Source organism: Chrysemys picta, chromosome 11, assembly GCF_011386835.1.
Source record: "Chrysemys picta bellii isolate R12L10 chromosome 11, ASM1138683v2, whole genome shotgun sequence".
In the NCBI taxonomy this organism is placed as follows: domain Eukaryota; kingdom Metazoa; phylum Chordata; order Testudines; family Emydidae; genus Chrysemys; species Chrysemys picta.
In genome coordinates this window covers 33,043,159-33,068,710 of record NC_088801.1, presented here as the reverse complement: position 1 = coordinate 33,068,710, position 25,552 = coordinate 33,043,159, and the positions used below count along the sequence as shown (strand labels likewise).

At 35.9% G+C, this 25,552-nt stretch overlaps 1 protein-coding gene across 2 annotated transcripts in view; it reads right to left on the bottom strand.

Moving 5' to 3' along the window:
• PSMD14 (proteasome 26S subunit, non-ATPase 14) overlaps positions 1–25,552 on the bottom strand; it is a 62,402-nt gene that overhangs the window by 16,182 nt on the left and 20,668 nt on the right. For both annotated transcript variants that reach the window (XM_008178466.4, XM_005309429.5), the window contains exons 4-7: positions 13,987–14,058; positions 13,491–13,610; positions 12,219–12,289; positions 11,044–11,194 (exon numbers count right to left, since the gene is read on the bottom strand). In XM_008178466.4, the coding sequence (XP_008176688.1) occupies positions 11,044–11,194; positions 12,219–12,289; positions 13,491–13,610; positions 13,987–14,058 (414 nt within the window). The remainder of the gene's footprint in view (positions 1–11,043; positions 11,195–12,218; positions 12,290–13,490; positions 13,611–13,986; positions 14,059–25,552) is intronic.

Sequence of the window (25,552 nt, the reverse complement as noted above, 5' to 3'; positions counted from 1 at the left end):
ATTAACTTGGCAGAATACCACAACTTAGTGCTTCATCGTAATTTAACTTCCTAATGGCTACACTCCTAGACTGCAGTTTAAATGACTGCTCCACTAGAAATCATGGAACTTATCCAAAAATGCAATGGCATTTTTGACTAATCATTTGCTCCAATATTTGGATTCCATGTTTCCTTTTCAAGGTAAGTTTTTGAAAGGAAAACTAAAAACTCCTAACATATTAGGCATTGCAACACTGCTTTGATAGTAAATCAAATATTTTAAACTACTGTTCACAATGTCACATTTGAATAACTTTCATAGCAAACTATATTAGACAACTAGCTGCTGAAATATTTAAGAACTATACTCCATATGGGTTCAAGTTTGCAGTCCTTACTCATGCAAGTAATTTCCATCGCTTCAATGGCACTACTCACATTAATAAGGGTTACAGGCTCTCTATGCACAACTCTGGAGAAAGGAAACAAATATTTGCTAAACTGTTAGCATCCTACTTGTTCAAACTCCAGTGTGAAATCCTAAAGTCATAATTCTTACATGTTCAAAAAACCAAGGGTATCTAATCTAGACAGAATACAGAAAGTATGAATTGAATGACATTTTTCTTGTTGGTAGCATTATGACAACCAATACAAACTAAATACTTTAGCTACACCAAGATTAAAGGAATTCATTGCCATCACTATAGCAACTGTCTTAAGGAAACCAACATGCTCAACAACCTGCAATCTAAATTTAGATCTAGTACGCAATAAAAGCATAAATACAGCAATATACCCTACATTTACATTTCTGTGAAATCTTCTAATTGCTTTTTGCACAGTGAGAACAAATCGGTTCCCCCTTTAGAGCATCATATCAAAATAAATAGACTCATTAATGTCCAGTGCACTAATGAGCAATGGGTGAACTAGGTGTTAATTATGCCACAGTAAGATTCAAGGAAAAAGCCCTGGTGAGCACCTGGAGGTGTGCACAAACTAAAGTCTTTTTTCTGTGTTTATTTTGAAGTACAGCATGATGCAATCAAATGACAGCAACATGGTCACCTCATATTTAACAATGGAACTTTAGAGAGACAGTAATCTGAATAGAGAACCTCCCAGGATTAATTAAAGCAGAGGAAAAATCCATTTTTCAGAGTTACTTTAAGAATTTAAGGGATTTACAGTAGTTCCAAATTTATAGTTTTCATTGTACTTATTACCTCACAACAGCATGCAACAAAAACAGTAACAGATTTACATGAGGCTTTTAGACTACCTCTCTGAAAGCCTAACTCAAGCCTATGGTAGTAGGATGTTTTCCAGATTATGATGGTAGCAGTTATAAATATGCTTTTTTCACACTGCAACTCTTTCACCATCCTGACCATTTAATTTCTTCTGGTACAAAGTGTCTCAAGACTTTTCAGAGGTCACTTCAACAGTAGACAGCTTATAACAAAACCATTAGCAGTTTGGCTAGTTTAAGAAAACCTCTTACTTTCCTTTTTTGTTTATTATCACTGCATGAATCTGCGGCATATGATAGTTTATAATTTCTCAGGCTTGTTAAATTCATGTTAAAGGTCTGTTTTCTTGTTGAATAAATTTTGTTCATATAATGCTGCCTATTTCATACACTGAGTCTTTAATAGCACCTTTGGTCTATGCACAACTCACAGATCAAAACAGAGGACTAAAATAGGGGTTGATGATGCTATTTACATGTGTGATTCCTGCTGTCTTCTTGTTAGTAGCTTTAATATAATAGAAGACCTTGTCTGTTTTGTAATTAACACATCTTTACTGGAGAGATATTTGGAAGTGATTGCTGTGAATATACTGGTTAGTAAAATAAACACAATCACACACCACTTTCTGTTATCAGACAAATTTGTGAATTGTACACATTATACTCCAGATCAACAAACTGTGATATAACAGCCAAGTAGAAGACACATTTATATAACCCTTTATTTTTCTGAAAATATGTATTCAATCTGACCTTGCAAATATAATTAGCTTGTGGGATGTGTGGATTTCAGTACCATGGATGCTTTACTAATTGCAACTCTTGGAAATAGATACTAAATATTTGGAAGCTGCCAATACAAAATAAAAACTGTATCTTTTTGTACATCTGTCTTAGCTACAAGAACCATAATAATCTGAAAAACAATAAAGATGGCATACTTTTTGCAAGCATGTCGCTGGGTCAATGACCCACAATAGTTTGAGTAATACATTTTGCATAGTCAAAATTCAAATCATCTCCAAACTCAATGTCATCTGTAATTTTTTGGCTGTTTGTATGTAGCTATGCTTAATATGATCCAATATGTTATTCACTTTTTTCATGCTTTTATATCTTGTGCCTGGCCAATGAATTACAGAGAGCAAATTTTTGATTGTGTTTGTTTAAAAAAATCTTTTTTTTTTTTTAACTTTACTTCTGTATACTTATTTGAAAAGAAACTTTAAAAACTAGATCGATTAAGATGTTTGATGTTTAATACAAGGACTTTAGTCAATTCTGTCTCTGTAAATTAAAGAACCATAGTCACATAACTGAACATTTTTTAAAGGAACAGACATTTTGTATTGGGAATGACAATTAATCTCGTTTACACGGTGGGGCCCATTTAAGCACTGCTTTGGGGGGCTGGTTTTTGGGGTGGAATTTTTAGTCAAAAGTTCTATATAAAATATTTTTAAAATGACATTTTAATTCTACAAGTTTTTGCAACAGCAAATCTAGAAGCTCATTTTACGAAAGCATACCTGTATTTGGCATGCCGTTCTACACACAGTGACAAACTGCAGACAGAGATAAATCATCCTCGTTATTCAAACAAACTTTCCTGACATCAATCTTTGTGCAGCAAAAAAAACCAACCAAACAAAAAAATCTATTCAATATGAAAGTTGTCTTTAAAAATGCATTGTTACCCTGAAATTCAAGAATCTTGTTATTGTTTGTGGACAAACCTACCAGTGCATAAGAAAAAACTCTGCAAAAGATATAATGTGGCTATGCCAGGTGTGGAAAAAGAAGTAATGTCCCATCTAAAATATCTTTTATCACCTGCAACTGACCTGTTATCAACTGCTTAGTTTGTTTCTAGATTCTTTAAAAATTAAATGGAACATGTGACCTTAGAAGTGCAGCTAAGGTTTATGACCATTTCGTTATTTATGCTGCCATGCACTGTTAGACAACCACAAGTGAAGAACATCTTCTGTCCCTTGTAAGCCCACAGCATAAAAAATTCAGAGAAATCTTACTTTTTATGCCATTTCCAATGAAAAGCACTAGGAACTGAAACTGACTCATGCCAAATTCATATCGCTGAATTGCTGTGATTGTGAGTTTGAAGTTTGCAACATGGAAATTATTTATAAAATGTCAATTTTATCTCTGGAAAAGAGATTCCTAGGAGTATGTGCATTTTCTTTCTTTATCCTTGGAGAATTGCTTACTGTGGTCAAATCTGCTGCACAACTTGAATATCCATATTGGGAGGGGAGACAACTTCAGTATAATACATTTATCTTGACAAGTGAGGGCATGCATCCATAACTCACAAGTAGCAAAGCCACAAGTTTTAAAGCTATATGCCTTAATGAAGATAAATGGACTATTCTACATCCACCATGGTAAAAGGTATTTAAACATTTAATACTTTTCAATGAAAAGTATACTTGGAACTTTTTTTGTTTTAGGAAAGAGAATGAACTGAAATAACCTATAAAAACAGTTTACTAAGCAAGCATTTATCACCTGATTTAGAGCACAGCATATCCAAAAAAATAATCAGAACACTGACACTCACTTTAACAATGAGGTCTGTAAATGCAAGTTTTCTGATTTGTAATATTCTGTTTAGAAACTACATTATTTGTGCAGAGTACATGATGCACTAACATGAACAAAAATGTTGAGAATGTGTAGTTATAACATTTTTGCTGGCTTTACAATGAAATAGGAAGGAAAAATATCGATGAAGTTGGAACAATAATATAATTTGTACTTTGTCTAATATTTTGAAAATTTTATTCTGAATGGAAGTACAAATATTAAGAGATACCTATATCATAATTAAATATGCAGGATCTCCTACTACAAAAATGTGATGATTAAAAAAAATGTAGTTCTCTAATAATTCAACAGTTATCAGCTTCCTGCTTTTCTTACAAATCAAAACCAAGACAAATTCCCATTTCTCTGTTCTGCAAGTCAAAGTTCAAGGCTGAAATTTTGCTTAGTTCAGATTAGGATGCCTCAGCCTTTCACCTGTAATCACTGTAATGAATCCACCTTTCACTCAATAGCGACTGAGTTGCTACCATTTGACAGATCTTTGTTGGTTATTTGGATATCTATAAAATAAAATGGTGATCCCATTCTAACTCATAGTGGACGGATGTCCACATCACAAAACACTATCACAACTGGCATTCTTGCTGACAATTTCACTGGACTTGGTCAATGATTGATCAAGCATGCAGAATGAACTACTCTGACCTCTAGGGACGTCACTCTAGATCAGAGTTGAAATACATTGGTGTGACACTGTTGGGGAAGCTGGTACCAGGAGTAAATGAATGACTTCAGTTTCAAGTTCTCATAATCTGGCCATTTATGGAACTAAAAATCACAGTTACAAAGCAGCCAAAAATCTTGTGCTCTGTTCATTCTTGTGATTATTTACTACAGGATTTAAAATAGTAAAGATCACCCAATAAGCAATGCAAAGGTAACTCAAGGATACCAAGCTGGAATGGTCTTCAGTGCCCTTATTTTATGTAAGGCATAATTGATGATTATTTGACTGGCCTTCATTTGACTCCATTAGATCACTGGATAATTTTCCCAAGTCAGTAAGACTCTATATGGCTATGGAAAATTTAGACACTGAGCTGTGGATTTCCAGCATAAAGGATTGTCTTGGAGAGCAGTCCAGCTTTTCTTCCTTCTTGTTTGGGAAAGTATGTGTTAAGGAAGTCTAGTCTTAATATATGAAGTTTGAAAATAGCAAAATAAAAAGTTATGCTATTTAATGTGCACTGTTCAGTACTGAGAACTAAGCAAAGGAAGACAGTCCTGTGATCCAAGGATCTTAACATTTAAGTCAGAAACAGGCAAAATAATATAGCCCAGATACATAACAGATTCAAATCAAGATCTAGAAATGGTGCATATATCTTAAGCAGAATCAGAGTTCTAGGACTCGATGCAAGAAATTTGGTTTTTAGGAGAACTCACCATTAAGAAAGGGAGGTCATGTGGCACACAAGCAGATGAAGTTGTGGTTAAAGAGATGGCATAGCATTAGTTTCTATGTAGTGTTTTATTTCATTTAGTTCAAATTAACCATGACCATTCTTGAAGAGATTAAATCTCATTTATGCAGGATAAAGCAAGCCAACAAAACTCTAAGGGACACAGTTTAATAATCCAATGTTTTCTTATGATAGCTACAGTATGCTTTATCATTCTAAACTGAAACCTGAATAAGCAAACCAATGACAGAGGGAAATATTTTGCTTATGATGATTTTGTGGTTAATGCTCTGCATTAAGACTCAGGAAATCCAGGTTCAATTTCCATCTCTGCCACAGACCTCCATTGGCGAGTCACTTACATTCTGTGCCTCAGTTTCTCATCTGTAAAATGAGAATGTTTTCTTTCTCTCAACCTTTCTCTAGTGAGATTGAAGGCTATTCAGGGCAAGGACCATGCCTTTATTCAGAACCTAGCACAATGGGGCCCTAGTTGAAACTTCTAGGTGCTACTGTAAAATAAATAGTGCATCTCTTAACTCTACTTTGAAAAGAATATGCATCTGGCCTGTTTTATAGCTAATTCATATAGATTATCCCTTTTCTAGGAAAAGAATCCAAAAAACATGAAAGGACTATGCAATTTAGAATTCCCATTAGAAACCAAGTGGCTGGATGAAGAGCTTTTCGAAAATGGCAAGCTACCCAACATCCTGGGCACAACTTCTGAGGCGTCTAAAACGTTATATTTTTGTATCAATACAAAAACCAGATTTTTTTCCCCTGGCTCCCTTTAATGAGCAATAAACAACAAAATTTCAGTATCTTTCTAGCTCTCATGAATTATCTCAGGTAAATGACAGAACTTGGTTCAAGCACGAGATACTTTATAATAATTGCTTTACCTGACAAGATGCCTAATAGTTTTGTATGATACGTGCAGTTTATTTACAAAAGAAGTTTCTCTCAAAGAAAAGTTGATCCCTTCTGAAAATGCAGATTGCTCTTCTGTTACAAATTACAGATATTTTCTCTAAGTCACTTAGACAGTGTCGTTACTAAAAGGACTACTACAATCCACTGGACATTTAAACCACTGTTTTCAGATGAGATTTTTATATGTACGCCTATTTAATATATGAAGAGTACAAAAAACACTATTTTGATGCGAGAAACAGATTTCTCACATCAAATATACACCTAATAACTGAAATTCTTGGTAAAATATCCTGGAATAATGTCTTAAAGTATCAATCACGAAAAACCAGTAAAGTGCCTTTGGAAAAGAACTTCACCAGAACTGTTTTCAGTGGTGCCATGACTTTTGGGTTGCAATTTAAAAATACACTGCAAGGACGGTCTATTTACCAGACTTTGGGGAAAGGAGGGACCTGATAAAGACTAATGTTTGGGGGGGGGGGGGGGGAAGTGGGGGGGGGGGGGAAGGAGAGGAATTGATCATGTTGGATGTATTGTTATTTTTTGGTTTAGGGATGAGGAACAGCTGCTGATTTTGTAGGTTTTTTTTTTTAAAATGACAATTTTTGGCAAAGACATAGTGAGCTCTAGAAAGACTTAAAAATGTTAGAAATTGAAATAAAAATGTCAATATTTAGCAATTATAACAGAGCTTTTAATCCATGTATTACAGAATGCTCTACAAAGATGGTTAATCATTGTTAGCCCCATTGGAAAACTGGGGCAAAGAGTGGTTAAGTGACAGATATTCAGTCACACAAGCAAATCAGTGGCAACAATTAGGAATAAACCCACGTGAGGTCACTTCTCCCACATCCTATTCTGGTGCCTCTGTGGACTAAAATGAATTCAACCCCAGAAATGAATGTAATACTTTCTGAACTCTGGTAACAGTAACCAGCCAACTTTAACCAGCTAACTCAAGCTTCACTCTTGCGCTTCGTGTTATTATAAACTTGCTGGGAATTATTGTTTTATAGACAGGATACCATTAGACAATACATTACAATTGCTGGTACACAGTTATGGAGAAAAGTTGTGATAAACATTTAAGAATATAGATTTAAAGTAATAAAAAACCCACCACACTTTATGGAAGATATGAATAAGTTGAAGAAAATCAAGAGGATAGCAACAAAAATGATAAGAGGTTTAAAAAAATGTGACCTATGAGGAAAAATTGTAAGAATTGGGCACGTTTAATCCAAGGAAGAGAAGGCTGAGGCTTCAAATACGTAAAATGTTGTTGTAAAGAAAACAGTGATCAATTGTTTTCCATGTCCAAAGGTAGAACAAGAAGTAATCTTCTTAGTTTACAGCAAAGGAGATTAGGTTAAATATTAGGGGAAAACGGTCTAACTACAAGGATATTTAAAGCATTGGAGCATGTTGCCTAAGGAGGTTGCAGAATCCCTGTCATGGGAGGTTTTTAAGAACTGGTTAGACAAACATGTCTGGGATGGTCTGGATATACTTAATCCTGCCTCAGCGCGGGGAGATTGATTAGAGGACCTCTGAGGCTTGGTCCAAACTGGGGCAGGGGATCGATGTAGGAAACGCAACTTCAGCTATGAGAATAGCGTAGCTGAAGTCGACGTTTCCTAGATCGAACTAAGTTTACTTACTGCGGGTCCACGCGTCGCAGGCAAGCTCCCCTGTCGACAGCACTTCCTCCTCTCAGCGAGCAGGAGTTCCGCAGTCGACGGGGGAGCGCTTCTGGGATCGATCTCTACCCGCTGAATCAGGCGGGTAGTGTGGACCTAGCCTGAGGGTCCAAGCCCTACATTTCTATTATTCTGTGTTTTCAAACAGCACCTTGAATCCTAGTCAAAGCATACCCTAAAAGTTAAATTGCAATTTAAGCCATGTCTACATTAAAAACTTCTGCTGGGTAGCTGTGTTGGTCAAGGGTATGAGGAGGTATGATCTGTGAACACAGTATTGCCGGCAAAATGGCGGGTACAGTTGATTTCTATAGGCTGAATATCTTTTTAATATAAGCAGCACTGCGAACGCTGTTTAAAAAATCATGATAGGTCCCCCCCAAAATTATGTGACTGGTTTAAAATAATAATTAATTTTTATTTCTCTTCTGGGTTTGCTCCTTTAAAGCACACACTGGTCATGTTTTCAAGCTTTTTGCCACAACCATGAGGGATAGAAACTTATTCTTTAAAAAAAAAAAAAAAAAAAGGAAGGCTGAGACTTTTAATCATTTGACTTCAGGAGATGGAGCTTTAAGATAAACAATACTGCATGACTTGCAATATAAATCACAAGAGTTGGTAACAATGACCTCACTGCACGTTGAGCAGTGGGGATCGTTATCTGGCTTGTAGGAAAAGGCGTCTTCCCTTCAGAGGCTAAATACCCCTGCAGTAGCTTCAGACCAGGCAAGCATGGGGACACTGACCCATGCCCCACCCAGGGGACCAGAAGAGTGCAGAGACTATTAGGTCCACACCAGTGCAGGAAAAGCCCTCTTTTACCTGGAGCAGGCATAGTAGCACCCACACTCCCACCCAGGGAAGTAGTTAAATAGCAGGTTTGTCATGATCCACTGTGGGCATTACACTAGTCACACTCCTTTCTCAGAGATCTGGGGAGGAATTTTTCCCTCAGCAACAGATTGGCAGTTTAGCTGGTGTGAACATGAAACAGGGGTTAGGCTAGGATATCGCAACTCATTATGTAAGTATGGGGCAGGTGTCCAGTGCAGGTACTCCATAGGGAAAGAATGCAGTGATCAGATAAAATGGATTGGTAAAGGATTTAAAGGAGTTATTCTACAAAGGAGAGGAATTTGGGGGTGGAGGGGTTCATGCACCTATGACTGGTATGGCAGGGAGCCAACCCTATTCATCCTTATTCAAAGGGGGAGTAAAGTCCCAGTAGCTGGTTGGCTGGCAACCAGAATGGGTAAAGGGAGAGCGCTGCCAGCAGCTTGCCCACCAAGGTATACGTGAATTATTATGGAATTACCTGCCCTGTACCCTTTTACCTGCCAAATACTCCTTGACATTTAGGAATAAAGTTGCATAATAAACCACATCCAGTGTCTCCTATCCTCCTTCTGGCATAGTTGGACAACGTCATAAGAAAAGTTGTGAACTATTTTTATATTTACAAAAATACCAGACTATACTTGCACTTACTCATTCAAGATTAGGAAATATAAAAAGACAGCAGAAAAAGTCAAAGTCTAGTTGACATTCGCAGTTACAGCAAAGAGTAGAAAATACACTTGGTCTTAATAAGTGCTGTAGAACAGAAGTGTTATTTACTGTGAAGATAAGATTTTTAGCAATTAATTTAATATGAACTCTGATCTAATTTAAAAATGCAGCAATAGAATACACGTTATTTGACTTTGATACAATATAAAGCAACCTGTCCTGATTTTTACAACACAGGAAGAAACAAAGGGAAAATACATACTGATGACTAAGGAAAATCTATTACATATTTTACTTTTCCCTTCCACACATCAGTTATGTAATCAGGAACTTAAGACATTCTGCCAATTTAATTCCTTTTTAGTATTTTCTAGAGCACCAGAAGCTTATTTGTTTTTAAATCACTTATATTATGGTTTGATGAATACTTATATAGGCAAGCAAGAATAGACCCCAAATTTAGAATGGACCCCAATTTTGCCCTGTCATAATGATGTGATGTCAAAGAGTTCACATATAATTTTATAACAGATGAGCACTCTGAGGTAATGGTAATATTTAGATGAGCTGGTTGGTAGCTTTAATGTAATCTTGCTATATAACTACTGTATACAGAAAACAAATATTTTCAAACTATTTATAAAATTATACTAATGTCATACCTCTATATTAGAATTTATTTTAAATAATTGGTCTACAGTACAATGGAAGTGCATGCTCAAACAAAACACCTCAGCAGTATTTTAAAGCAGTAACCACCTAGCCAATTTCTGTACGTTCTGTAGTTTTTCTAATCCACTCTCCCTGTGGTTGAGCAAAATCGAATTGCCTCTCACATTTGCAGACAGCTCTGTGAAGGTGATAATAGAGCTGCTCCCTGCTGTCATGAGGCAGGAAATAGGAAAATGGCATATGGGGCTAGAAAGAAATAAAAAAAGAACTAAACAAGAACAAAAGAGATTTCAACAAAGGACAACTATAACCCAATGTGCTTTGCAAGTTAATCTTTTCATAATCATTTAACATACTTAATCATTCATCTGCATCTTTACTCAAAAATCTAAATGGCTGAGACCAAGTCTTTAGGGAAGTTTTTATTGTCTAAAACAGTTGGAATGCAGATACCACCAGAAACTGTCATGTGCAATGCTTATAAAATAAAGCACTATTTCTGCTCATGTTAGGGGCTGAACCCATCCCAATTTGCAATTAGTAAGCTTTAACTATCTGTCCAAAATTTAATATCTCAAATTTTAAAACACTATAGACCTGGATTATCTGTTTATTCAAAAAAAGGCTCAAATGGTAGAAGTGTTGAACGGTTCTTGAATAACAAACAGATTACTAGGTTAGAACTGATTATTCCAAATATACAATATGGCTTAAGGCTACAGGCTTGCTCAGGGACTTTTGATGCAAGTGTTGGAACAAATGAAAATGGTACACTTTCAGTAGAGTTTTTTTGATTCATTTATAACCAGACAGAATATTAAATGAGTCAGTGAGATTTTTGAAATGTGGGTCCAACATTCAAGAACTAATATGAATTTTATAGTGTTTTTATTTCAAATCTTAGTTAAGTAGATTAAAAAAAAATCATAAAAACCCCCCTACTGTACCTTTCCTTTTACGCTCTGGATAGGATCCACCACCACAGCTACAGCTCTTTCCGATAGAGCTTCAAAGCTCTGCTGAGTATTGATATCCACACCAGACAGCCAACAGCCAAAGCCAGGATGACTATGATACCAACCAACAACCATCTCAGGCCTGAAACGAAGAGGGCATTTAGAAATTCCTAGCAATAAAAACGTATGATATGAAACAAAACATTGAAGTAACAGGGTATCAATTAGGATGAGAAAAGAGACACACAGGTGTGAAAAAAGCACCATTAGAAACATTTAAATTACTCACCATAGTATGGTGAAAACATGGAAATGAATAAGTGCGACAAAGGAGTGTTATCATTAAGGGATGCACATTAGCAGTGGTAGATCAAGCTTTCAGTTTTTCACCCTGTTACCACACCTTCCCTGAACCAGTTTTTACCCTTTCAGCTCAAGTAAATATCTATTCTTTAACTCCTTGGAGTCAAGAGTTGAATTTTCACGGCAGAAAGTCCATTTCAGACATGGACGATGGGAACAAACGGCGGGAAAGGATTAAATATCAATTAAACCAGCAGTAGAACTAGGAACTCAGTCAAAAAGCAATTTGCACTGTTCTGCTCAGCTGCTGAGCCTTTTGCTAACATTAATTTTGAAGTTTTTTCCACAGTAAAAGAATTTGAGCAAGCAGATGACAACTGTTGAGAGGTACAGAGTGAAATAAAAATTTGTTTAAACATGAAGATGCTTTTTATCAAAATGTTTTTCCCTTTCTTTTATATATACTAAATGTAGCCCTAGGCCTGTAAATAAAGCTAAAATACCCATAGTGATAATGCTTTCCTATTTTATAAAGTACAAACATTAGTTCCTTTAAATTGAGTTATTTTCTAGCAACTCCATATACTAACTAGAGGGGCATTCAAACCAAAGCTTACTATTATGATAATAATAGACGGAAATTTAGGATACTCATCTGGATGTGAAGTCTATCTCTTGTAAACCATGGGGAGAAGTGGGTTGCATAACATGCGATAGTCATCATAATACTGGGTCAATTATTACTGATTAACATTAATGAACACCCCACAGATCACAGGTCTTGCAGGTAGTATATGGAATGTGCAGCCAAAACCCACGCAGTACACCACTTAAACTTTTCGATGTTGCTTTGAAACAGTTACCTTCCTGTCTGCTTTAGCATATCCAACATTTTGGCTTGAAATACAGGATCAACTGCTTCTACACTGACACCCTGATTTTGGAAGAGACACAGCATTAGTGTATTTACATATAAAGTAATTTAAAAGATAAACATGCATGCAAACAGTCTTCTTGCTCTGACATAAAATGATCTAATAGCTTCACTAATAAAGAGACATTACTCTTTACAGTTTTATTCAAGTTTGTCTACTTTAATTTTTTTGGAAATTGTCTAATTTTTAAACAAATCAAAATTCTAATAGAGCATTATTTAAATATAAGAACAAATCTATTCCTATAGTTCCTTGAAAAAATGCTAAGTTTTCTGTTTAGAAGGGTGTTTTGGGTGAGCACCACCACCAACCATGCAAAAACATTCACCCGTCCTCCTCTCCATTTCTTGTTTGTGCACACTCCTTCCTGCTGCTTACTGCCAGCCCAGTTTCAGCTCTGTTGCCACTGTTAAGGGTATATACCCTCTTGCAGAGCCTGGCAAAGGGCATACACCATCAACAAAGGCAGTGAACTCACTATGTACAACATGCTAGCAAATGCATAAAATAAACTGAGAAAGCATTCTCTAATATTTCAATTATATGTAATCTTGATGGTAATTAAGGAAACTGCCTCTTTAATTAAGACCAATATTTCATTTGAGCTACACACAGCGCCACTATAAATTCCAATTCCAGCTCCCAGTTCATTGCCCTCTTTTAATAAAATTCAATTTCTTAAGCTCAAGTAAAACCAATCATGTTTCCACACTAAGGAAATATCATCTAACAGTCATGCCACTAGAGTACAAATTCTGCCCCAGAGAAGCGATTCAAATTCACAGTTTCAGCCGTGCCACTAAAGTTAAGGGCATGGCATCATTTCCATCAAACTCTTGCTTTCCAGAGTTTGCAACTTGGCCTTAATACTTCCATCAGTACTGCAACTGGATATACAAGGTCTTGAAGTCACCAGTTTACAAACTTTAAACACTGTGGTACTATACCTATGGACAGCATAATGGCCTTAGTTAAGGACTTAGTGTGAGCCATAGCTTAAACCCCTAAGCAAGTTCAACTTAAACATTATCTTAACAGACTTTAGACATTTAATATGGGCATAATCCAGACATGGATATCATTAGTAGTTTCTCATACCTTATGTGTGTTGGGGTGAGAGGAAGGAAAATCATAACATGATGTACAATTATTTAATGTGAGAGAAAACATTTACTTTAGTTCCTACTGAAAAGTACTCACGGTTCCTGATTGTGGCATAGCAAACACATCAATCACTCTGACGGTATAATCATCAACAAATTCTCCAAGCATCAGACCCATAACTTCCATAGGAACACCAGCACGACCATGTTTCAACATCTAAAAGTGAGACCAAAGTTACGACATACTATGGTATGATTTACAAGAGATTCAGGGTTTGATTTGGGATAGTTCCGCCTCTACCAAAGTGCCACTGTTCTTATTTTTATTTTACTCATTAGTTAACAGCGTGTTGTGTGTTCTGAAAATGTAAAGCATTGGAATAGGGCTAAGAATAATACAAGCAATAAAGATTCGTGACAAGAAAATAACTGGAACATTTACAGTAAGATTCTCTGACTAGATTTAAACAATCTGGTCAAAACCCAAGTTGTCAACACTACAAGTCTATACACTTTTTTCATTTTATGTAAACTGGACAAATAATGCTTTGTATCTTAAGTGCTATATACAGTAAAGAGCGTAGAATACTTACTTTCAGCAGTGCAAGGGAAGAGATATAAACCTGTTCTGCCGTATCCACCGCAGGAGCATCTGTAGGTGGCCCCTACAAAACAGAATAAATTATTAACTATTTACTCCACATTTATTGCATCATTTTCCAATTATTTTTATTTTATTTTGCACAAAATTATAAGACTAAGAACAATGTGCATCTGACTGTGCTTTTATGTACAGTAAATCCACTGGTTGCAGTGTTTACAACAAAAACATAACAGCACTTTTTTTTACACTAACCTTTTTTGCAACTTAGTGGAAGTTACCTATGATATCTAGTTAAATTTAAAAATCAATCTAGATATCTAGCCAGAAATCAAATCAAATAAACTGGTAAATATTGTGCTGGGTGCAAACCTGTTACAAAACATACAGAATCAGTGATGAGTTTCCATTAGTCAGAGTTAAATCTTTCAGCAATGCTAACCTTCCTCAGCTGTAAAATATCTCCAATTCACCAATTAACTATGTGTTTCTTACAGTGGTGTGAATGTAAATGCTGCTGGGCTAGCATGATTAACTGGCACCAACACAAACAGCAGTTTCCCTTTGCTTCATCTGTTTTCAGTTAAAGAAGACTTGAAGATAAAGGCAACGGGAGCACTTTTCAGATACATTGGTACAGTGAGCATAAAATGGACCTCCAATCCCTAGGTGGAAAAGCTGTGAACAAAACACTTTGCTCTTTGCTTTATGAGTTGTTATTCAAAAATTAGCACAATTGTCCCAGGTGTGAATGATTGGTTGAGGAAGGTATTGTGTTACTGCTAAAATGGAAAAAAGTAGAGCAGGCTATTTGAAGGTAAAACTATGCTGTTCTTGGGAAATGAGGGTCAAGATGACCTTCTCTAGACAACCACATCTCATTTTATCCCTTTACCGCCCAAGTCATAGTACTTCATTAGTCAAGTGTGTTTGTATTATAGTCTTCATAAAAGGAGACAACAGGGCACATTTGCTCTTAGTAATGCTGCGTAAATGTGAAATAACTAGAAAAAATTCCAGTGAGAAAAAAAAAGACCAGTCCATGATGAGTGAAGGGAAAAGAATTATATGAGAATGTATGTTATAATTTTGGAAGGCACTCCAATGCCACAGTGATGAACGCTGTTTAAGACTAGATTTAGACAACTTCATTAAATAACTTCTAGCTTGTAATGAAACAGTAAAATTGGAACAACATGCTCCCAACACAGATCCAAGTGAGACCTATTGACCAACCTTATGGGCCATAAAATCTGTAGATAAAGTCAAGAGTTAAAACTACTAGTAAATTCAGTTTGTATAAAAAACATTTACCTATTGTATCTACTTTCATTTGTGTATGTACACCTCTCTCTCTCTCTCTCTCTCTCTCTCTCTCTCTCACACACACACACACCTGCCCCCGCCACCCGGGCATGGTATAAGGTAGTTATACAACATGAAGGATTTTTTCTGTGGAACATTTTAATAATAATAAATCCAGGTGACTTCCTCCACTACAAATTAGATTTTCTCCTCTTTACTTCCCCCATCTTTCTGTTCAACCAGCAGTAGTCCTATACTCCTTGACTCCTGCATCCACAATTCTATATACCTATTTGCCACCTTTGACTCTTTACTCTAGTTTCCAACCTTCTAGTAATGGACTGCCCTTTATCATCTTGACAGTGGATGAATGCACTTGGACGTCTCTGGATGATGTTGCTGTGATAGAATGGCTACATCACTTACCCAACATCTAACTCACTGTGCGGTGCCATCAGAAGCCATACACCAGAAGAAGTCTCCTTCCTAAAACTCTCAACCCTCCCTCGACTTCTAGCCTGTTACAGGCCATAGTCAACAGTGTCATTCTTGAAATTTTGTTCTCCATCTTTCACAACTCCACTCTCCCCTCTATTTTTGCTTGTTACCTCTTCGGCCATTCCATCATCTTTCAGTGGGTTTTCCCAAGGTCACCCAGTGAATCTTTAGTCTAAAAATTATAGTTGAAATTATGTGAATAGGTGATCTCACTTACAGAGAGGGGTGCTGAGGGACAAAAGGAGTTGACTAATACAGGACCTTGTGGGGACCCCCAATAGAAAGTGAGGGAGTAGGTATTGTTGGAATTAGTGGGATGAATTTGAGAAAGGGAAAATATAGCTTGAATAAGTCTTTTGCAGTATGATTTATTAGGAATAATAAATATCTAGCTCTTATATAGTGTTTTCATCAGCAGATCTCAAAGTGTTTTACAAAGGTCAATATCATTATCTCCATTTTATAGATCATGAAACTGAAGCACAGGGAGGTTAAGTGATTTGCCCAAGAACTGTTCCAACAATACCTTCTCTGTCTCAACCCTCCCACAGGACTAGCCTAAATAATCTGCTTTACCACAGATACAAACCTAAATATTATTTACCCTCTCCCTCATAGTCATTGCCTGGCCAAGTTGCACATCAACATTCAATCTTTCCCTGGGAAGGTCCCGATTAACAAGGCATATGCTTAACTTTAAAGTGGGGCTATTAATTGCAGTTAACTCACGCGATTAATTTTTTTTAATCGCAGTTTTCATTGCACAGTTAAACAATAGAATACCAATTAAAGTTTATTAAATATTTTTGGGTGTTTTTCTACATTTTATTTCAATTACACCACAGTATACAAAGTGTATGGTGCTCACTTTATATTATATTTATTACAAATATTTGCACTGTAAATATGAAACAAAAGAAATAGTATTTTTTAATTCACCTCATACAAGTACCATAGTGCACTCTCTATCATGAAAGTACAACCTACAAATGAAGATTATTTTTTTTGTTACGTAACTGCACTCAAAACCAAAATAATGTAAAACTTTAGAGCCTACAAGCCCTCTCAGTCCTACTTCTCATTCAGCCAATCGCTAAGACAACCAAATTTGCTTACCTGTACGGGAGACGATGCTGCCCACTTCTTATTTACAATGTCACAAGAAAGTGAGAACAGGCATTCACATGGCACTTTTGTATCCAGCACAGCAAGGTATTTAACATGCCAGATAGGCTAAACATTCATACGCACCTTCATCCATCAAAAATAAAATCAGTCTTCTGCTAGTGGCATCTGTCTCAGATGATGAAAATGAACATGCGTCGGTCTGCGCTGCTTTGGATTGTTATTGAGCAAACTCGTTATCAGCATGGACGCATGTCATCTGGAATGGTGATTGAAGCATGAAGGGAATATGAATCTTTAGTGCATCTAGCACGTAAATATCTTGCAACGTCAGTTACAACAGTGCTATGCAAACACCTGTTCTCATTTTCAGGTGACATTGTAAACAAGAAGCGGGCAGCATTATCTCCTGCAAATGTAAACAAACTTGTTTCTCTGAGCAATTGGCTGAACGAGAAGTAGGACTGAGTGGACTTGTAGGCTCTAAAGTTTTACATTACCTGCATTCAAAAATAAAACAGTTTTTTGTACATAATTCTATATTTGTAAGTTCAACTTTCATGATAAAGAGATTGCATTGCAGCACTTGTATTAGGTGAATTGAAAAATACTATTTCTTTTGTTTTTTACTGTGCAAATATTTGTAATAAAAAGAAATATAAAGTGAGCACTGTATACTTTGTATTCTGTGTTGTAATTGAAATCAATATATTTGAAAATGTAGAAAACATCCCAAAATATTTAAATAAATGTTATTTTATTATTAACAGTGTGATTAATTGCATGATCACAATTAATTTTTAATTGCGCAATTAATCACAATTAATTTTTTTAATTGCTTGAGAGCCCCACTTTAAAGTCAATAGGACTTCAGCATGTGCTTAACTTTAAACATATGCTTAAGTGTTGCCCTGAGTATGGATGTTTCCTTGAATTAGGGACACAACAAGAAAAATCATTCTGCCAGCCCCTTATCCATTTTCGCTGTTCTTCCCATTTTCCCTGTTCTTTAGACTAATTGGAGAAACAATTAGTTTAACCTTTTGGAAAGGAGTTGGCCAGAAATGAGCACAAGATTCCAAGTGTAGTCTCACCAGAACCAAATAGGGAGGGATTTTTACATCCTTGCTCTGTAATGTGAATCCTCTCTGTAAATAGCCCAAATCTGTATTGGCCTTTTTGCTAATATATTTCATTGCAAACTCATGTCTAATTAGGTTCCCACCATCCTTAAATGTTATTCAGCATTATTGCTATTTTCCAGTTATCTGTGTTTCTACTTTATTTGGCAAAAGGTGTTTTACCTTGCATTTTCCCTAGAACGAATCTCATGTTACTTTCTAATCAGGTTTCTAATCAGCGCTGGTCCCTTTGCACTATTTCTTCGTCCTCACTGGTGTTCAGAGCTCCCCCAATTGTATTATCATTTGTGAATTTCGTTAATATGGTGTTTACTCTCTTCTAAATCATTAAAAAGATGTTAAATAACACTGGACCTAATGCTGATCCCTATGGTACCCTTCATGAAAAATTGCTATGTATTACTTACTACATGTGGTTCTTTAACCAATTGACAGTGTTTTGATTCAAGTGATTCACATTAATTTGGGGAGCAGGAATTAGTGATAAAGAGTATCAAATACTTTATTAAAGCACAAATATGTAACGTCTACTTTTATTTCATCCACTAATCTTATAATTCTATCAGTTTATCTGGCACAATGTATTCTTAAGTCATGCTGCTTTTGCACAGAGGTTTTTTGTTTTTTAAAAATTGCTACGTACTCAACTACTGCATTAATAAGGGAAAGGCTTATGACATGGTAACTGCAAGGAATACTTTTAAAAAAAATTGGAATAAACTAATGAGGTACCAATCCTCTGGAACAAGTAACTCTTCAGTTCACGGACTATTGAAAAATAGCCTTTATGGTTTAAAAGGCTGGTTTGCGAATTCTCTTAATGTTTCCATATGTTGAAAATTAAGTCAATTCGGAAGCCAGAGTATGATTCACAAGTGGTTACCATTCTAGCCTATGCACTGGAATAGTGGTCACAAGTCCATTCCATCTGGTGTCTGGGTGAACAGTACAGATTCCAAGGGACCCTCCTCTGGCCCATTCCCACTGCAGCCTTCCAGGGGCCTGTGTACCCCTTCTGTGAGCTCCAAGAAGAGACTGAGAGCCTTACATGACCCTTCATACCAGATGCAAATGTCACCCTTAGTAAATTTAACTGCCTGCCAGCTTGAGTGAAGGGGCACTGTATTGATGAAACTTACTACTAAATTAAATGGTGCATCAAACCTGAACTTTTAGATATTTACATCTTCAATACACCTTGATTATATAAGCAGATAATCAGCAAAAGAAAAATGTGCTTTTGCTCCTTTTTGATGTTTAGAGATAGCCAGAAGAGTCCCCTCCAACACCCTAAAAATGCTTTATTGTATTGCACATGAGAAATAGGAAATATTTCCTTCCCTTATTCCTACTGGATAATTTCTTGGGAAAACAGGAGAGTGAATGGGGATTATAACATCACAGGAGACGAATCTGAGAAATTCCTTCATTTGTTCTCTTATAAATAAGGACAATACAATAACTATAAAAAGTCAAAGGAAAACTGTTTTAAAAAATCCTTAGCAACCAATATATACGGCAAGCACAAAGCATTCAGCAACATTAAAATCAATCCCTGGGGGGGAAAAAAGGGAATAGATGCTGCTACCTCTAAACTGAATCAGTGAACTGACCTGCCCTCTAGCCAATCATCTCATCCATAATCATAACCAGTCTTTTTAAAATTATTTTAGAAAAATCAGGATTACTGGTAAACTTGCATCATGAACAAGCATTTGTTGTGTCTCTTATTTAAGTGAAGCAAAATTAAGTTTTCAATAAGTGTTCTAAGGAGTAAGAATCCATGAACAGAATGTGAGGATAAACTAAATGAGGGGTTATTTTTCTTTCACATGCTTAAAATATGATCCAGTATAAGAAGCTGTGACTTTTACTTGGCCAGCCCTTGTTGATTAAGTGTTACATAAGGCATTTGCCATTATAACAGCAAGAAAACTAATGCCTCAAAGTGTTATCTATTCAGGCCTTTTAGCAAATTTGTTAACACTTTTAGGTATATTACTCCACCTTTCTCTTAGTGTGAACTGGTATCAATTTAGCCAATTTTATTATGTTATTAAAATACCTGCTGATTAAATGTGAACTAAAGTGTCACTTTCGAGCACTGCCTGTCACTTGTACTATTTGTTTTACATTTATTTAAAATATGTATATAAAAGTGGACTTGAGATAGATAGCAACTGTGAAAGAAATATTTCAGACATTTTCTATTGTTTAATTTTATGTCAATACTGCTCTATTGTCACAATAATTGTATAAAAGATGGATTTTTAAATGTGTCTCATTTCAACAAAGAAGGGATTTCAACAAAGAAGCCCCATTTGACCAAATGGGAACAGTCGCAAAAAGATGCAATGAGCTAAGATCATGATGTACAATATATTTCTTTGTGGTGATATCCAACAACAATGAATTCTTACATAAAATATAACATCTGATGTATCCAACATCTCAATTTTTTACAACTGGCACCATTTAAAATACAAAAAAAAAAAAAAAAAAGACAAGACAAACATAAGCAAACACACAAATATACAAAGCTATAGTGTTTATTTTTTAAACCAGCAAGGTAAGAAAACCTTTTAATACTTTAATTTTGTGAGTATTAAACAACTAGTGTGAAAAACAAGCCGCATGTAAACTATTTCTACTGCCTCTGCTTCAATGACTAGCTGAGGACACCTGTTATAGGAGGTGTTAATTGGCAATAGGAGTACAAGTCAGAAGCATGTTCCCCATCGTCCTAACCCAGCAAGGCTAGGTCATTAAAGTGGAAATGAATTCTTTCATGCTGACTTAACCCTTTGAGTACATAATTTCAGCTGTTACACCTAAAGACAATTGAGGGAGATTAATTTAAAACTTGTGTTACTTCTGAATGTGGAAAAAATCATTTCCACCACTTGCTCCAAAATAAATCCTCCGGACAAAAGTCACTGCGCACATTTTATAGGAGGGAAAAGTCACCAGGACACAAATGCAACACCTACTACTGTGGAGTAAGAATTATTTTGCTTTACATATTGAAGAGACTCTTGAAAGAGTAGGCATTTTAAATGACTCGGAACTATTATATTTTCTAAACGTAAATCAAACAGACTAAGATTTATAAACAGCGAGTAAAATATAACACTTTGTAGACCGTTACTTGACAAAAGTGCATAGGAACAGGACAATCTACAGAGAGAGGTGCTAGTGATAGTACAAAAGCTACATAAAATTGATTTGTTGGACTTCATACACTCCTTTTAGGTCTGCTAATGTACACTGTATACTCTGATGACCAACTGACAAAAAAATCTAAGACTCCTTTCATGGTGTGATCTCATTTACACAGTAATTCCTAGAATTAAAATATAAATCCAAGAAAAATAAAAATGGAGCTTGAACCCAGGGGTACAATTTTTGCTGTGAAATAATCAGAATATTTACTACATATGAAAAGATAACAGAATATACTTGAATTAAATACAGATGTTTTATTCAGTCCCCATGATAAAGGGTAAAGTTTCTTCAGATTTCAACAGTTCTCTTCATTTAATGCACCAGAACAAAAAAAAACATACTGCAGACTCTGCAGTATAGCAAATTAACACCAGGGAAGTCACAGAATGATGAATTCTAGGCTGAACAACAAATCAGGAAACACCAGAGGAATTTACAGAGGGAAAACAAATTTTAGAAATAAAATTAAAATTTTCACGCGGAATCACCCGCACAGTCTGCATAGTGGGCATTCAGCATATTTTATTTAGCTTTCTAGTTTCTTGCAAATACTTCTTAATCTACCAGACAACTTCTGCAAGTAAGCGTTATGCCTACAACTGTTTGCAAGTTTAGGTCCGTATTTGTATCAAACAAGCAAACAAACACGCTACAGCTATAAAATAGCTTCGATTTCTACAAGCACTATATATTTATAAACAAACCATGGTCTCTCTAGCTGATTCACATGCTATCAGAAAGAGAAAATTATAGAAATGTTTGCAGTTAGTCATTTATCATATATTGATCCGCCAACTGGAGCACTGATCTTGGGCTAACATCAACGCCTCTGCTGGTGTTTTAAAGCATGTACTGTGATGAACCCAAAACTAGCTGGGATAAGATAAAGCTGCACAAGAAAATCCAATGTCTCTCAGTATATTTGCCAATTCCCCATCTCCTCCGCAAAAAGATAAACTCAATAATTCAGGTACACCCCTAGAGCAAAACTAAGGTAACTCAAATTAATAGGAACTCTAGCTGTATTAGGAATAAAAAGGGTGTCTCACACCATCAGTCTTGCATATAAGGACTGTGGAATGGGAAACATAACATTATTTCAGGAAGCTTTGGCAGGCTTCAAAACAACACAAGCGGTTAAACTGGCCTGCGACAGTAACTCAAACTCATAGAAGCTTTGGGTCTAAAACTGAAGCTTTAAGAATATTAAGTAATTTTTCCAAGTGTGCAGTCTCTCTCTCTTACAGGGTAACTGCACAACCAGAGTCAAGTCAGACTTTTTCCATAACAGAAGTATAAAAAGCTTAAAATGATCAACAAAGAAAAAACATGCAAATTATTTGGTATCAGGTGCTAGCTGATCGATCCAAAATTTTTAATTTTGACTAGTTCGCACAAAAATTCTTCGTCTCTGCTAATAATATCTGCTAAATGAGAGAGTTTTAAGGAATTGGTTGAGCTACCCATTCAGAAAGGCCTATGTACAGATTCTATTTTCTATAAACCTTAAGAACTCAATTATGTTTTGTTCTTCTTTTGAAAAATTTTTCTTCTTTTGAATAGATGTTAAAATTTTATCTTAAAAAAAATAGTGTTCATATTTCCTAAAGCTGCTAGACAGACAAGATCTAGAAGACTGAAGTTCAAGCTCCTGAAAAATTATTTTACTCAGGTGCTTTTTATTCTTCATCGCAGTTTAAATTACTGCCTCTTGCCCTTCTCACTATGGTCTAAACACTAGGGGATCCAAGGGTCCAATCAGATCAAGCAATGCCTTTGTGCCTATGTGATCAAAGTTAAGCTTGAAATTTGATCTCAGTACAATTTATTTTAAAGATGACCAGCCAAAATCCTAATTAGCCTGTTTTATTAAAAACATCTTATTTCCATCATTAAAAATATATCTATACTGCAGAATTAGTTATACATATGTATTACTTTAAAGGAGTCTATAATCCTTAAAATGTCTTTCAGAATGTTGTTAACAAATGTATTAAAATAAAGTGTCCACCTGAATGCAGGTATTTCCAGTTTTCTTGTTTTGTTCAAATCAAAAACTCAAGTAGTTATTAAAACCGTGTAAGGAACGTAATGCCAGACAACAGTACTTGCAGTCAATACTGCCTCCTACTCATTTTCAAAAATGTAAAGCAAGTTTTCAGGATATAATAAAACTTCATTAAGATGGAAATAAGGTTGTAAATATCAGAGGAGAGTGAAGGTGGAAAGAACCCCTGAAAATGCTGTAATTCTCACACAGAAAAACAAGATCATACTCCTCACCCAAAAATGCTAAAAAGCCTGGAAAATTCAGAGTTAAAGTTCTGCTTAAGGAAAATACAAACAATCTAACAACTGTTAGAAATTCATTTTGCAAAGTTCCAGTATTCCTGCCTTCAAGATTCCACGCTCACTGCCCAAAGGGATTTTGGATTTATTTCTTGGCTAGAGACCACATTCTCAGTGGGTATGGGGAAGAGGGAGCCTCAAGGCAGATAATGGAATTTAGGGTGTATAAACTTATACCCATGCAAAATTTCAGTAGGTAAACCCAGGTTCTCTTCTACTCTATCTGGACATCACACCTTAATTAGGGGAATCTAGTGCTCTGCAGGTATTAATATTGGGTACCAAAATCATATTCTGTGCAGTGACACATTTAAAGGGATTTAAAACAAAATACAGCATTCCTATTCCAAAGAGTTTACAGTATGAAAGAACAGGATGCACTTGGAGACTCTGCAAGAATAGCTAGCAATTTTTTTTTCTGTTTTTATTTTATTTGTTATGACTGAATGCATTGTGGAAGAAGTGCATCTTCAGGAAGAATTTGAATGAAAAGATACTTCAGGCAGGACATCAAAGAACAAAATAAGTGCACCACATCTCATTGCAACTCCCAACCAAAAGAAATTTGTCAGTAGGTATTTGAGGAATGTATAGCAAGAAAGAAGTAGGACTGGATAACATTAAGATGACTGTTTCCTCAAGCACTTCTGACATGTCCCAACCACCTCTGCTGGCATATCTGGAGAGAGAGTAACTCAATAGTGCTAAAACCAATGTTAATCATTAAATAAGGTTATTTAATCCAACCTGCGGATGCAAAGTAGTATGGGAAGCTGCAATTACATGACTATTCCAGGCTCACCTCGTAGAAGCTGGATCAGGTATATACAACCTGGATATTTATTCTTGTTTTGAAGTCTTCAAAGCATAGAAAACTAATTTAAGCAATGTGATGGTTGCATATTTGGCAGTACTTCCTGCAATGAGTTAATACTAATGTTTTCAAAGCAACTGGTTTTAAGGGGTGGAAAAAATTAAGTCCTATTCTCCTTGAGTGGAATAATCTGTTAAAATTGGGAATCTGGGGACATGGGTTTCAATGATGGTTCTGCAACAGATAAGTCACATAAGTTATGCACCTTGGTTTCCTCATCTTTAATATAGGTATAAAGGATATTGAGAGAAGTAATGTTTGTAAGATACTTGTTTGCCTTTTTCATCAAAGGTTTATAAGTACTAATGAATTAGTAATAAATAGATCTCTTGAACTAGAGGTACAACCCACCCTACTCACTGAAGCAGTGGATGTGATGTTCCCTAGCAGGAGTGTCCAAAGCCCCACCTTGGGGAAAAGATTGGAAGGCCACAGAGTAGCACAACCCTTGCCATGAGAAGCATACAGGCCCAGGGAGACAGGGGTGGAAAAAAGATGAAGCTGCTTAAGTGCCTGTGGATACCAAATCTGAGCAGATGGACATTAATCTAAATAGGCAGTGGTGCCCAGTAAATGTGTTGTATCCCCAAAGTGTGCTATTAACCAACAAAACTTCCTACAAGGTGTTCCATTACATATGCATAAATATCCATTAGCATGCAGAAAGGACAAAGCCAATATGCCATTTACTAAGAGATACAGGAATATCTAAATCAGTTGCTCTAATTAGTATAAAGGAAACTTGCATTTAATTTGGAAATTGGAAGGAATCTACATTGAACCTCACCCACCTGTGCCTGCCAGATCAGGAACCCTCATTCTGAAGCTCATGAAAGAAACTAGTAACATTGTGTTTAATCCTTGCACTGATTACATGAGCAGATTATTCAGAATTTTAGATCAGTGGCAGGTCTCCCAAATTCCCCTGGTGCCACAGATTTCATAAATGGGATCACTGTGTTCTTAAAAAAATAATAAATAATATAAGGAAAAAAGGTTCCACAGCATCAAACAGTGCAATGCATGAAACCTCATAATCA